Source organism: Canis aureus, chromosome 31 (genome assembly GCF_053574225.1).
Source record: "Canis aureus isolate CA01 chromosome 31, VMU_Caureus_v.1.0, whole genome shotgun sequence".
In the NCBI taxonomy this organism is placed as follows: Eukaryota; Metazoa; Chordata; class Mammalia; order Carnivora; family Canidae; genus Canis; species Canis aureus.
Genome location: NC_135641.1, coordinates 37,741,356 through 37,756,340, shown reverse-complemented (window position 1 = coordinate 37,756,340; position 14,985 = coordinate 37,741,356). Strand labels below are relative to the sequence as shown.

The following is a 14,985-nucleotide window of genomic DNA, read 5'->3' as shown; positions in this document are numbered from 1 at the left end:
AAACTTGAGGTCCCTTGTACTTTATCCTCCTACTCCCCCACATTCCCCAGTCTCCAGCATTGTTCAGAACTAACCGATAATAAAATGTTATTTTTGCATTTGCCTTCTGTGGCTTGCCATCTGATTCAATAAATGAGTGAGTTAAGCCATTACTTTCAACCCACTTAGGCAATGCAGACACTACTGTTCTTCAGCAACAGTGAGGAAAGCCCTCATCCAGTACCATCCTGCACAACTGGGCAGCCCTAGAATGCTACTTAATTCTCCTTGTGCCCCACACTCCCTAGGAAGCAGAACAAAGATTCAAAGTACTTTATTTCTGAAGGAGAAAAAAAGCAAGAGACTTTTCCTCTAACAGAGTTTAGCCAGCTAAGAAGTTATAGGGAACAACCCCCACAAAAGGTTACCCTCACTTGACACCAACTGCAAGTTCAGGGGGTTCCCAAAACCACCCTCATGTGCAACGATTTGTTAGAAGGACTCACAATCATCACTAAAAGCTATTGCATTAAAATCATCCAAGGAAAGAAGTGCATAGGGCAGAGTTGGAAAGTACCACCAGTACAGCCTCCATTGTCCTCTGTGAAATCAGAGCATGTTACTCCCCTGGCATCACCATGTGCATAGACTGCTGCCAATCAGAGAAGCTCAGCTGAGTCCCATGTGTAGAGTTTTTATTGAGATTCCATTACATAGACGTGATTGATTGATTGACTGCCCATTTAGTTGATTTCAATCCCCAGTTTCCAGCCCCTTTAGTAATGACCCAAAGCCCCTACCAATGTTGTTAGTCTTTCTGGTGTGGCGAGAACTCCAACCAAAGACTATCCAAGTGTGTCCCGCCCTCACCTTAAGTCATACAGTTGGACGCAAAGCCCCTAACAGATATGATTGTTACGAGGGCTGAGAGATTACCTTCTAGAAGCTGAGGTCAAAGGGCAGAACTCTTTTTACATAAGGTCAAATTCTTTGTGCATCTTTCTCATTAGCTTTTGATTTGGAGCATTTATCTCAATGGTAAGCATATTCATTATGGTTGTAACTATGCCCTTAGGCATTCTGAAGGTCAAGGGATATTTATTTAATAAACTAGAGATTAAGAAAGCTAATTTATAGTGGAAATGCCTGCAGGTGAGAGAAGGGAGGGTAGTGGGTATAAAATGAAGCCAGGTTAGAAGCAGACCTTGGCATTATGAGTTTGAACAAACATAACAAGAGTTCTTTCCCTCACTGGCAATAATGAAGGAGTGAACTGCCAAAAACTACTACTACCTGCCTGGAAGGCAACAGACACAACTAGTTCTGCACCTCTGGGTGCAAAGAGCATGAACACATTTGGAGGGGTTCCTCAAAGCTCCCGCTACAAGACTTTCCCATCTGCTGACTGCCAGGACTGTGTCATCATTTAGGTTAAGCATTGTGTTGTCACTGCTAAAAAACAAATATGTTAAACTAGTAGTATCCATGAATAGTTTGATGTTGTTCGCTGGGAAAAGTAATGGAACTAAATTCTGATGGATGAAAAGGAGGAAAGGAAAAAAATATGAATTATGAAAATTGCATTGGGCAGTTGAGAGATGCCCCTGAATGGAGAGAGATGAGAAGGAATTCCCCAAACCCACTCTGCCTCCTCCCCTTCTCAGCTCCTCAAAAGAGGGGCTTCCAGGGGCCCATGGCAAGCCCTGCTTACCCCCCAGGTAGCTGGGCAACAACACCATAGAACACTAGAGCAAAGACCTGGGTTGAAATCCTGGCTCAGCTACTAACAAGCTGTGACTTGGGCACATCAAACTTTCTAAGTCTCCGTCACCTCAATTCTAATTTGGGATTAATGTGAACCCCCTCACAGAGTGGGTGTGAGGCTTAAATGAGATAACATATGGGAAAGCACCTTGTTAAATGTGTTTTTTTAACTGCTATATAAATAAGTTATTATTAGTTGAGCAGATTGGAAAAATAGCTTTAGCTTTTTGATTTCCAATTTTGAGATTATATATATGTGTGTGTGTGTGTGTGTGTGTGTGTATAACTGCATTCTACAAAATAATACTACTTAAAATATTATTTTAAAAAATACTTCAAGATAGCCCCAGGAAAAGCAGGGAAAAGGGTTATATAGTCGTGGGTCGGGAATACAGAGGAATCTAGATTCTCTTCTGGGAGAATCACAATATACCTTAGCACATTGAAGGCTCTGGAGAGTCCTACAAGAATGAACCCAATATAAGGCTATTTGATATGGAATTTTCCAAACTGTTTGAAACACAGAAACTTCCTTTCCTCTAACACTTCTTCAAATCCAATGGAAACAGTGATTCAAAAAATAAATTTTGAGAAAACCAGCTGTTTTTCATAGCATCTCAGGGGTGGTAGCCTGCTTTAAAATGAAGCTGAACATCTCTTTACCAGCTACTAGCTGCCAGAAACTCACTGAAGTGGATGGTGAACACAGACTTCATACCTTTTATGAGAAGTATATGGCCATAGAAGTTGCAGCTAATGCTCTGGGTGAAGAATGGAAGGTTTATGGGGTTCAAATCAGTGATGGTGATGACAAACAAGGCTTCCCCATGAAGCAGGGTGTCCACCTGCTGCTGAGTAAGGGGCATTCCAGTTACAGACCAAGGAGGACTGAACAAAGAAGGTGCAAATCTGTTCAGGGTTGTAGGGTGAATACCAACCTCAGTATTCCCAACTTGGTCATTGTAAAACAAAAAAAGGGGGGGGGGCGAGGGCAGAAGAATGTTCTAGACTCCCTGATACGACTGTGCCTTGTGTCCCGGGGCCAAAAGAAAATAGCAGAATCTGCAAACTTTTTAATCTCTCTAAAGAAGATGTGATCTGCCAGTATGTTATGAGAAAGGCCTTAAACAAAGAAGGTAAGAAACCCAGAACCATAGCACCCAAGATTCAGCATCCTGTTACTCAGCATGACCTCCAACATAAATGTTGGCATACTGCTCTGAAGAAACAATGTACTATGAAAAATATGGAAGAGGCTGTAGAATATGCTAAACTTTTGGCCAAGAGAATGAAGGAGGCCGAAGAAACACACCAGCAACAGATTGCCAAGAGTCAGAGGTTGTCCTCTCTGACAGCCTCTACCTCCAAGTCTGAATCCAGTCAAAAATTAGATTGTCTAAGAGTAACAAATAAATACAATCAGACACCAAATCTCAAAAAACACATTTTTTGAGTAATACAGTAAAAGCTGATTCTTAATGTTTAAAAAAATATAATATTAAAGCATCATGTTCTGCACATCCAGCTTTTTACTATGCTTGACCAGTAAGGAAGAAGATGCTCCACGCAGATGCTTCTGTTGAGAACAAGGTCTGAATCTGTGCAGTTTAATCTGCACCTTTGATAACACTCAGTCTCTCAATTCTCTTGATGATCGCTACTCTCCTCCCTTTGTTTTATCTAGAATTTGATTTTCTGTTTGGTGCTGTCTTCTCGGGTCTCCTATTTTGTCTCCTTCAGGAAATGCACCCTTAAATCGCCATCAAAAAAGCCTGTGATCATTTCACCAGCTACCAGTACTGTCTTGTCTGGAGAAAACCCCTGAGGGAGTAGGCCCTCCAGGGGCTTCCTCCTGTCTCCTATCCCTACCTTCCACATACATACTCACCAGACTGCCCTGAGATCAAGAATCCCGGAGAGAAGTTTCATTTTTCTTTGGAAAACATAAAACATCCTAATCACTTAAGGGAATTTTAATAATTGACTATCATACCAGTAGTTTCTAACACTGACCAGCCTAAACTCAAGCAGAGCAGAGTGGGATGCTCCATTCCATCTATAGCCATTACTAACAGACTTTTATTATCAACTGAGGAATTTATGTTTTCAAAAATAACTAAGAAATAAAGTTGCACTACCCAATCCAAGTGATACATACCCATGGTCTCTGTTGACAGTGATGTTGATAGGGCATTTCTAGTTCACTATACCTAAATATAAATAAGCCTGAGTAAAATCTCACAAGACACACACACACACACACACACACACACACACACATGCATCATACACTTCAAATGGCAAGCAAAAACTCATCTATACTATTCTTCAAAAACAGTGAACCATATTCTGCAGTAGAGCATGTTAACATTTTTATCCAGGATTTCTTTTTTCAAACTATGTTCATCAGGTTCCATAAGAGAAAATAGGACTTGAACTTGTAATTAAAAAAAAAAAAAAAAAAGAAGTTTTACATCTTACCTTGTACCTACTAGAATAAATTAGTCTCATATTTTTAAAAAATTAATTAAAGAAACAAACCACTTATGGCAGCAAGAAATGAAAAAGAAGAAATGAGTGCATACAAGATTTGGCCATTTCAATGATATAACATTTCCTTTTCCTTTGAGTTTTCAGCCTCTTTCCATTATCTTGTAGCTGTATCTTTACTTTTTTGTCTTTTAAGTATAATTAACATACAAAATTGGGATCCCTGAGTGGCGCAGTGGTTTGGCGCCTGCCTTTGGCCCAGGGCGCGATCCGGGAGACCCTGGATCAAATCCCACGTCGGGCTCCCAATGCATGGAGCCTGTTTCTCCCTCTGCTTGTGTCTCCGCCCCTCTCTCTCTCTCTCTCTATCATAAATAAATAAAAATTTTAAAAAAAAGAAAAAAAAATTAAAACATACAAAATTATACTAGTTTAAGGTGTACAACATTGATTCAAGAATTCTATGTATGGGCATCCCTGGTGGCTCAGCGGTTTAGCACCGCCTTCAGCCCAGGGTGTGATCCTGGAGTCCAGGGATCGGGTCCCATGTCAGGCTCCCTGCATGGAGCCTGCTTCTCCCTCTGCCTGTGTCTGTTCCTCTCTCTCTGTGTGTCTTTCATGAATAAATAAAACCTTAAAAAAAAAGAATTCTATTACTCAATGCTCACCATGATAAGTATAGTCACCATCTGTCACCATAAAACGTTATTACAGTATTATTGATTATATTCCCTATATTGTACTTTTCATCCCCATGATTTATTTTATAACTAGAAGTCAGTACCTCTTAATCCCCTTCATTTAGTTCACCCATTCCCATACCCGCCTTCCTTTTGGCAACCATCAGTTTGTCTCTGTATTTAAGTGTCTCTTTTTTGTTTTGTTCTTTATATTCTACAACTAAGTTAAATTTCATGGTATTTGTCTGTCTCTGTCTGATTTATTTCACTTAGCCCTCTAGGTCTATCCATGCTGTTGAAAATGGCAAGATCTCATTATTTTTATGGTTGAATAATATTCCATTGTATACATATACCACTCTTCTTTATTCATTCATCTATCAATGGACATTTGGGCTGCTTCCATATCTTGACTGTTGGAAATAATGCTGCAATATACATTCAGGTGCACACATCTTTTGACTTAGTGTTTTTTGTTTTCTTTAGCTAAATATCGAGTAGTGGAATTACCGGATCCTGAGGTATTTCTATTTTTCATTTTTTAAGAAAGCTTCACACTGTTTTCCACAGTGGCTGCACAAAATTACAGTCCCACCAACAATGCACAAAAGTTCCATTTTCCCCACATCTTTGCCAACACTACTATTTCTTGTATTTTTATAGTAGCCATTCTGACTTGTACAAGGTCATATTTCATTGTGGTTTTGATTTGCATTTCCCTGATGGGTGATGTTGAGCACCTCTTCTATTGGCCATCTGTATATCTTCTTTGGAAAAGTGCCTATTCAGATCCTCTGCCCCATTTTTAATCAGATTGTTTGGCTTTTGACATTGAGTTGTAGAAGTTCTTCATATATTTTTTGTATTTTCCATTTACTGGACATATGATTTGCTAATATCTTCTCCCATTCATCAGGTTGCCTTTTAGTCTTGTTATTTCCCTCCTTGTTATTGTGCAGAAGCCTTTTATTTTGAAGTAGTCCCAATAGTTTATTTTTGCTTTTGTTTCCCTTGCCTCAGGAGACATATCCAAAAATATGCTGCTAATGGCAATGTCCAAGAGATTACTGCCTATGTCTTCTTTTAGGGGTTTTAAGGTTTCAGGGCTCATATTTAGATCTTTAAATCATCTTAAGTTTATTTTTGTGTATGGCATAAGAAAGTGGTCTAGTTTCATTCTTCTGTGTCTAGCTGTCCAGTTTTCCTACTGTATGTTGAAGAGACTGTCTTTTCCCCCATTGTACTCTTGTCTCCTTTGTCATAGATTAAGTGACCATATATGAGTATGGGTATATCTCTGAGCTCTCTACCCTGATCCATTGATGTGCGTCTATTGTTGTGCCAATATCAGACTATTTTTATTCCTATAACTCCATAGTATATCTTGAAATCTGGAATTGAGATACCTACACGTAGCTTTACCTTTAAGACACACTTTGCCTATGAAATGCCCCTCTTAAAATCTTCAGTGGCATTACATATCTGAGGATTTGCAATCCAAATTACTTAGCTTGGCAATAATGGGTGGCATGGCATTAATCTACAATTGTATTTGCCACAATTACTAAGTCCAACTCCCCCCATCATGACCTCATTTCTGCATCCCTTTTAGTGTGTTTTTGAGAATACTGTTCATCATATTATAATGATTTGTTTTCTTGTCTCCATAACTGGAATATAAGCTTTTTGATAATAGAGATACATATTTCTTACACAGCTTAGAAACACTCAATACATACGCACATTTAATGAGCAAAGTCTTAATTGAAGAGACTCATTAAGCTCATACTTTCTGTAGGAAGATTGTTTTCTCAGTATCCTGACCAGGCTTAAACGCTAAAAAGATTAAGTCCCTTTTAGAAATAGGACATCAACTACTTTTTTCATAAATAAAAAAGTACATACACTTTAAAGAAACAGCACGCACAGTTGTCGAAAGGACAAACTGGAGAACTGGAATGCCTGAGTCCACACCCTGGCCCCATCATTTACTACATGCATCTCAGCTAAGTTACTTAACCTTCCTTTACCTACAGAGGTGTCATCTCTAAAAGGGGACTATTCATGGCACTTACCTTATAGGATTGTTGTATTAAATGAGCCCACATGCATAAAACTCTTAGCATGAATCATATAAGCCTCAAGAGTGTTAGGTCATTCTGCTCTAAGGTTGTCATATTCACAATATCAGGCAATTCTCATGCAGCCTTTTTTAAATTGCATCTTATGTTTACTAACATTGGCCATGCAAGGCATACCAGCAAGAGTGTACTCATAAAAGCACTTTTAAAGCTGCTGTTTTCAAATCAGTGCCAGGGCAGTAAATTTTCTGCATGGATTCTAAAGAGTAGAAAACCCTTTTAGTCAGCTCACAAGAAGATGTCAGACAGTTAATGCTTTACTTTCCTCATAAATGGTCTACCCATCCCCTCACTGCACTTGTCCCAATCCCTGTCAATATGGCCCTATCTTTCTGCCAAATTATGTAAAGCAGAAGAAACTCTGCTTAACCTTAACACAAACCTGCTAGAACCTTTTGGAGGGCTTAAGGCTCTAATTCAATGCATCTTTATGTGGCAAACAAAAGGACACTGGATTTTACACGGTCAGCTCATGTCAAGAACACATATCAATTTATCTCCATAATATAACCTGTTCCATTTCATAGGATTGCCTAACAATGCTCATTTATGACTGCAGATTAATAAGTGTGTTCAATTAATGACTTGCATTTTTTCCAAATTAAATCTCCTTCCCACACTAATTTTATAATTCAATTAAAATAAGCCATCAAGTTTTCTTAGCATGATTTGCTTTTTATAAACCCCCTGCCATTTTTCTCTCCATTGTCATTGTTTTACTAGGCCTACTGCTGAAATGTAGCTGTGGTTAAAAAGGAAATGTTTTCTAAACTTCCTATATTACTTTGCCAGAGCTGCTGTAACAAAGTACCACAGACTTTGAGGCTTAAGGCTCGGAATTTTATTGTCTCACAGTTCTGGAAGCTAGAAGTCTGAGATGAAGTTGTCAGCAGAGCTGCTTCCTTTGGAGGGCTGTAAGGAAAACTTCTAGTAGTTTGCTATCAGTCCTCGGCTTTCCTTTGCTTGTGGATGCATCGGCCTGAACATCTTCCCGTGATGTTCTCCCTAAGTGCATGCCTCTGTGCCCAAATTTCACCCTCTCTTTTTAAAAATATTTTATTTGGGATCCCTGGGTGGCGCAGTGGTTTGGCGTCTGCCTTTGGCCCAGGGGCGATCCTGGAGACCCGGGATCGAATCCCACATCGGGCTCCCAGTGCATGGAGCCTGCTTCTCCCTCTGCCTGTGTCTCTGCCTCTCTCTCTCTCTCTCTCTGTGTGACTATCATAAATAAATAAAGAAAAAAGTATAAAAAAAAAGAATAAAAAAATAAAAATAAAAATATTTTATTTGGGGCAGCCTGGGTGGCTCAGCGGTTCAGGTCCACCTTCGGTCCAGGGTGTGATCCTGGAGACCCGGGATCGAGGCCCACGTCGGACTCCCTGCATGGAGCCTGCTTCTCTCTCTGCTTATGTCTGTGTGTGTGTGTGTGTGTCTCTCTCTCTCTGTGTCTCTCATAAATAAATAAATAAAATCTTAAAAAAAAAAAATAAAAATATTTTATTTGCTTATTTGACAGAGAGAGAGAGCACAAGCAGGGGGAGCAGCTGGCACAAGCAAAGAGAGAAAGAGAAGCAGACTCCCGGCCAAGCAGCGAGCCTAATGCAGGACTGGCTCCATCCCAGGACTCCAGGATCCTGACGTGAGTCAAAGGCAGATGCTTAACTGACTGAGCCACCCAGGTGCCCTCGAGTTTCCCCTTTTTATAAAGACATCAGTCATATTGGATTAGGGGACTGCCCTACCCCAGTATCTTAACTAATTACATCTGCAAAATCCATATTTCCACATAAAGTCACATTCTGAACTACCAGGGATTAGGAATGCAACATATGAATTGGCAGGGGGACCTATGCCAACCTATGCTACTTCCCAGATTCAAAATGCTTTTATAGACAAATCACTTTGAAAATCCTTTGGTCCAACCACCTATTCACATAGAACAGATATATCATGCAGAGAGCTCACTGGACTCCTTGAGAAACCTACTGATTGACTCTAAATCATACCTGTGATCCAATACTTAGGGTTTGCTCAGATTTCCCACAGGATAGGAAGCAAAGTAACAACAGGAGCCTTTTCTGCTTTACTTCATGCACTTTCTCTAAAGATTCTCAGAGAATTTGGGTGGCTCAGTTGGTTAAACATCTGACTCTTGATATCAGCTCAGGTCATGATCTCAGGGTTGTGAGATCAAGCCCCTAGTCATGCTCTGCACTGGGCATGGAGCCTGCTTAAGAATGTTTCTCTCCCTCTCCCTCTGCCCCTTCTCCTTCCTTCTAAAAAAAAAAAAAAAAAAAAAAAAAAAAACCTCAGAGAATTTGCAGTCCAAAGGTAGTAATGCTTGGATAACGTTTTCCAAATTACAGATCACATGCATTATCACATATGACTCTCACAAGTAACAACCTAGCAGACAGGCAATTATGTCAAGTACTTTTATAAGGGGACCATGAGTTGAAGGTTAAGCTTCCAGGCTCTGAAGATAGAACACATGGATATGGATCCCATATCTCCTGCTTCCTGGTTGTTTGACCTTGGACAAGTCTGTATCTCTTTGTCAGGTACAAAAATGGGGCAAATAAGAGTACTCACTTCATAGACTTGTAAGGATTAATAATTTAATCCACATAATTTGTTCAGAATGGTGTCTGGTACATGAAAGGGGTTAAAAATGTGAGACGTCATTTTACAAATGATAATATTAAAGCTCAGGGACATAAAATGACTTCCTCAAGATAAGAAGTCAGTAATGAAAACCAACCTCAACTCCAGAACTTCTGCAGGCTCTCCATGTCACCAAATAGGATTCCACCATCTTTAAAGTGCAAAAACAAAAAAAAAAAATAAATAAATAAATAAAAAATAAAAAAAATAAAGTGCAAAAACATCACACTTGGAAGTAATGGAGACATTGGGGACTCTGACATAGGAGTAGAGAAACACTGAATACTGTTGTAAGCTCAAGAAATCCCAAATGCTCAGGGCACCTGGGTGCCTCAGTCAGGTAAGCATCTGACTTGATTTTGGCTCAGGTCATGATCTCTGGGTCATGGGAATCCAGCTCCACATTGGGCTGGGTGCTCAGCAGGGGGTCTGTTTGAGATTCTCTCTCTTCCTCTCCCTCAGCCCCTCCCCCAAGCACTGTCTCTCTCTGTCTCTCTCTCTCCCTCTCTCTTTCGAGCAAAAATAAGTAAATCTTAAAAAAAAAATAAAATAAATACCAACTGCCTGCTCAGATGCTAAATTTAGGGAAGGCAAAGTCCCTGCAGAGCCCCATCAATTAGCAACTTGTGCAGCCAGTTCCAAAACAGCTGGTTTGGCTGCACCAAGAAAGGCTAAGGAATTGCTGCCCTGGCTCTAAACAAGGCCCATTTTTTTTTTCTTTTTGCCATATCCTGCACACATCTCTTATTGCAGCCAAGAAAACTACCATTATAATTATTATTATTATTATTATTATTATTATTATTATTATTTCTTGAATTTGCTGTGCTTTTCATATGTCCAGGAAATATTCTATATCCTATGTCCCAATTTCATATTCATGTTCTGTTTATCTTTAAGAATGAGTTGTATTTTGTATTTTTAACTCTTCTGAAATAACTTCTCTGATTGCCTGGCATGATACAGATGGACCTGCCCCTGTTTTGTTCTAGGATAGAATCATACTGCATCATAGCCCTTGTGAGCTACATTATAATCCCTGATTTCCTGGTCTCTATTCCCCACCACACTAAGGACACCATATTTGTTTTGGTAGCTGCGGTATCTTGCACAGAGCATGGTATATATTTACTAACTAGAAGATTGACTAGAAGAATTAATTAATTCATTAATTAATATATGAATAAAAGAGACAAGAAGACCTCAGAGTCTTAGCATCCAACCATTAGGCACATTATGATTCAACTTGACTTCTGACCAGAGACAAGGAAGATAGAATAAATGAGGAGAAAAGGTGTGACTTTGTGTGTGATATTAATCAGTTAATAAAGCTCCAAGTTGTTCCGTCTGGATTCATAGAATTAAAAAAGAGAGAAAACTCCACCATCTATCCAGCCTGATTTGCATGTGTTCAAATCTTCAAAGTATTCCCTTTGATTCCTTTAATCAATAACTATTTTAGAAAGCTCTTCATTACTTCCTAATTGTCCAAATTCATTTTCTTCATTTTTCCTTATTAGAGGCAGATTTTTCAAATGAGTTAAGTAGATCAGCAATTTTAGAATCATTATTAACTTCAAGCATTTCTCTCAGTTATTAGCATGTCCCTTCTCTCTCCAGGACTAGATTATTTTCTCCATTTTTAATAGGCCATCTGGTTCATTTTCTAGACTTTTTCCCTCAAACATCTCTAATTAAGTTAACATTACTCTATCCTAAGCCCAATCCATGTTTACAATAACCCCGATCCCAGAAACTTTGATTTTTCATATCTCTGGTTTTGAATGAAGATGCAAGTGATTCCCTATTTTGTTAACATGTCAAAAAAATAAGTAAATAATTAGCATTTATCTAGATTTTAATCCATCCTAACCAAATAAGTTGGTAAAGTCATTACCATGGCCCGCAAAAATTTTACAAATAATTTAAATGAAATTTTGATACTTAAGTACATTAAAATAAAAAATACACATATTTGTTGACTCTAACAATTCTACTTCTGAAAATCTGTATCACAGAAATAAAGTACCATATTATTGTGTCAAAAACTTGGAAACAATAAGAATGGTCATTAAAAAATGGTTGGTTGAAAATGTACGGTACCTCTATACTATTTATACAGCTGTTTGTATATGAATACGTGAGCACAGAGAAAGATAGAAAAGAGGATTCAGCAGGTTGTTACTGGGGAGGAGAAAAGAAGGTGGAAGAGAAGAGGGAGAAGAAAGGAGAAAGTTTTAAAAAAAAGGGGGGGGCATTCATAGCAAACCATATATAGGATATAATCTCATTTATGTAAAATTGCATATATGTGTATTACTATTAATAAATAAACATAAAAGAATGACCTGAGGGCAATAGGACTGCATTTTTACTTTATTGTATATATGATAATGTTTTATAATTTAATGTTTTTCAAAATTTGAATTAATTTTATCATTTGAATTATTGTTTGTATAATTTGAAAACAACATTAAAGTTATTTTCATTGTGATATAGAAAAACTAGTGTCAATCACATCAAAGATCATGTACTCAACCATCAGAACACAAGTCCAGCTGAGTAAGAGATAGGTTATAGGCAGTACCACCACACTATATTCAACCCATTTGATAGGGTATATGTCCTCACAATTACATTCCTTTTAAAAAGCATTCTTTGCTGATTTTCATGTTTAATCCACTAAAGACCTAGTTAATGTCATTCCTTCTTAATTGTAGTCTCCACTTGTTTACCCAAATGTTTGATTTCCTAGGAAGTTTTCAAAATCCATCCATGAAATCCTTTTAAATCTACATGCTTTATGATATCTCATGTTGCTGGATACATGTGATACCACGTAGGAGATGTCAGAACTCCTACTTTAGGTTGTATATCCCTCAGAGTTCATTATTTTTCTTTTTAAATTCAACACAGCGGATCTACAGTGAGAGAAGAAATGTGTCAAAATCTAAAGATAAACACATATGGACAATAATGCCAAAAAATTGAAATGCAGGCTTTGCAAAGGTATTTTTTATGGTTGGTCTCTCATGACTTCCGGAACTTTTTTAGCATTCCAACAAACCTGTGGGGAAAAAAATCCACTGACTCTGCCTACATTTAAGATAATCCAGTATTCGGGATCCCTGGGTGGCGCAGCGGTTTGGCGCCTGCCTTTGGCCCAGGGCGTGATCCCGGAGACCCGGGATCGAATCCCACATCAGGCTCCCGGTGCATGGAGCCTGCTTCTCCCTCTGCCTGTGTCTCTGCCTCTCTCTCTCTCTCTGTAACTATCATAAATAAATAAAAAATATATATATAAAAAAAAAAGATAATCCAGTATTCTCATCAACTCAAAATTGAAAAATAAAAAAATCTAACTTGAATTTCAGAAAGCATTTTAATTACTTTAGTATATAAAAGTTAAGAGATTAAAATAATCAAAATATCCAAGTACTGATGTAGAAAACAAGGAATAAATTAACCCAGGTGTAATTTCTAGGTCATTATCATTACCATATGTCTCTTTAATTACCTTTCTCCTCAGGGACATGGTGTTTTATAAGATTTGTTCTGCCGAAACAAATGAATTAATAAAGTAATAATGAATTATTTTTTAAATTCTTAATGAAACAATGACATGTGCAATTAGCCCATCACAGCTATTGATCAAGATGAGGAAACCAGTGTTACAGATGTTGTTGAAACAATTTATTTAAAGGAAAATAACTTGTTATCATGGACCAATGTATAATTTCTATTAGCTTCTGAAAAACAATGAGAACAGTTAAAGATATACACTGGAGCTCTAAGAGTACACCAACCCTTGTTTCAGAATCAATGTTCCACAGTAAAAGAATAAGTTGTGGTTGAAAATCAGCTTTTGTTAATTCACAGATTTGTTTAAAAAAAAAAGAAAAAGAAAAGGAAAAGAAAACCAAACAACCCAGAAAAGAGTCTCAGGACTAATTTGCAAGAATAGCTTCGAGGTGACCCATGAAAAACGTGAGCCTTAACCTTATGCCAAGAGCAGAGGAGATAAATGGGCACCAGTGATGAGCTCTCAGCAACTTCCAATTTCATTTACAAAGATTCAAGTACAGATAAGAGAAGGCAAAGGCATCAACAAAAGATAATGACTACAATATTTTTGTTAGCTTTTTACACCTATTTCTTTCACTTCTGTAAGATAGATTTTATTTTGTTTTTTTTTTTTTCTTCCCTGGAAAGATAAATGCAGATGCATTCACATTCTCTGGAGACTAGAATCAGATGATCAAGTCAAAACTAATCCTTTGGAAAGCACCTGATCTCATGGCAGATGCAGTAAAAGATAAATCATTGGCCATTTGGAAAATGTGCTGTACAAGAAATATTTCAAACGCACATGTCCAAAACTGACAGCTGATAGAGCTCCAACCTTGAAAATTAGGTTACTAAGTTTTGATACTTGAGAATTAAGCAAGTGTTGGGTTTTTCATTTTGTTTGTTCCCAATAAAGGGCACAAAAGTAGTAAATATCACATCACATGGAAGTGTGTTAATCCCCACTTTATTCATCCACAAACCACAGATACCTCACAGAAAAATACTATGCCAGCACTTTCAAACCATTGCTCTGTTAAAGATTTAGCATCTGAGGTCAGAATGAGGTTTTCTTATTAAGCTGCCATTTCCTTTACAAAACAGACTATTTTGTACTTACTGCTACCCTTTGAACTCTTACAGTGAATAATTAAAACTAAACTGCAAAGCATATTTTGTGATGCTGAGCACACTGTAGGTTGTAGGTTTTTGCTTAGTGGCTCATTTTAAATGCTCACCAGTCCCTGGAGGGATAACCCTGCCATTAGTCTGAATCGACAAAATTGGCTGGCCCTAAAAGCAAAGCAGACAGCTCCAAATCATAACAAAATAGTCTTGTTGGCTACTCACCATATTGACAGTGGGGGCCTTGAAAACCCTCTGAATACTGGCTCTGCTGGGCCTCGCCGTCTGAGCACCTCCTTCCTTTGAAACATGTTCCCACCGCCTATATGAGGGTAGACAAGGAGGGTAAGAGAACAAACTGCAGTTGAAGGAGAAAACGAAAATACTCATTAGCACATTGCTAATGTAAATGCAATCTAGAAATTCCCACCAGCCCCTCCAAGACAAGACGACACCATGTTTTCATCGTTAAGGCCTTGCTGTTTAAAGCCCTGTAGAACTCTGTATGTAGTAGCATCCACATCACCTAGAAGTTTGCACAAATGCAGGATCTCGGACTCTACCCCAGACCTACT

At 38.2% G+C, this 14,985-nt stretch overlaps 1 protein-coding gene and 1 pseudogene across 1 annotated transcript in view; one reads left to right on the top strand and one right to left on the bottom strand.

Annotated features, from left to right (window-relative positions):
* Positions 1–14,985, bottom strand: part of LOC144302296 (uncharacterized) — a 241,374-nt gene that overhangs the window by 162,196 nt on the left and 64,193 nt on the right. Inside the window, exon 4 of the mRNA XM_077879562.1 lies at positions 14,636–14,732. Within this exon, the coding sequence (XP_077735688.1) occupies positions 14,636–14,732 (97 nt within the window). The remainder of the gene's footprint in view (positions 1–14,635; positions 14,733–14,985) is intronic.
* Positions 2,385–3,196, top strand: LOC144302156 (small ribosomal subunit protein eS6 pseudogene; annotated as a pseudogene).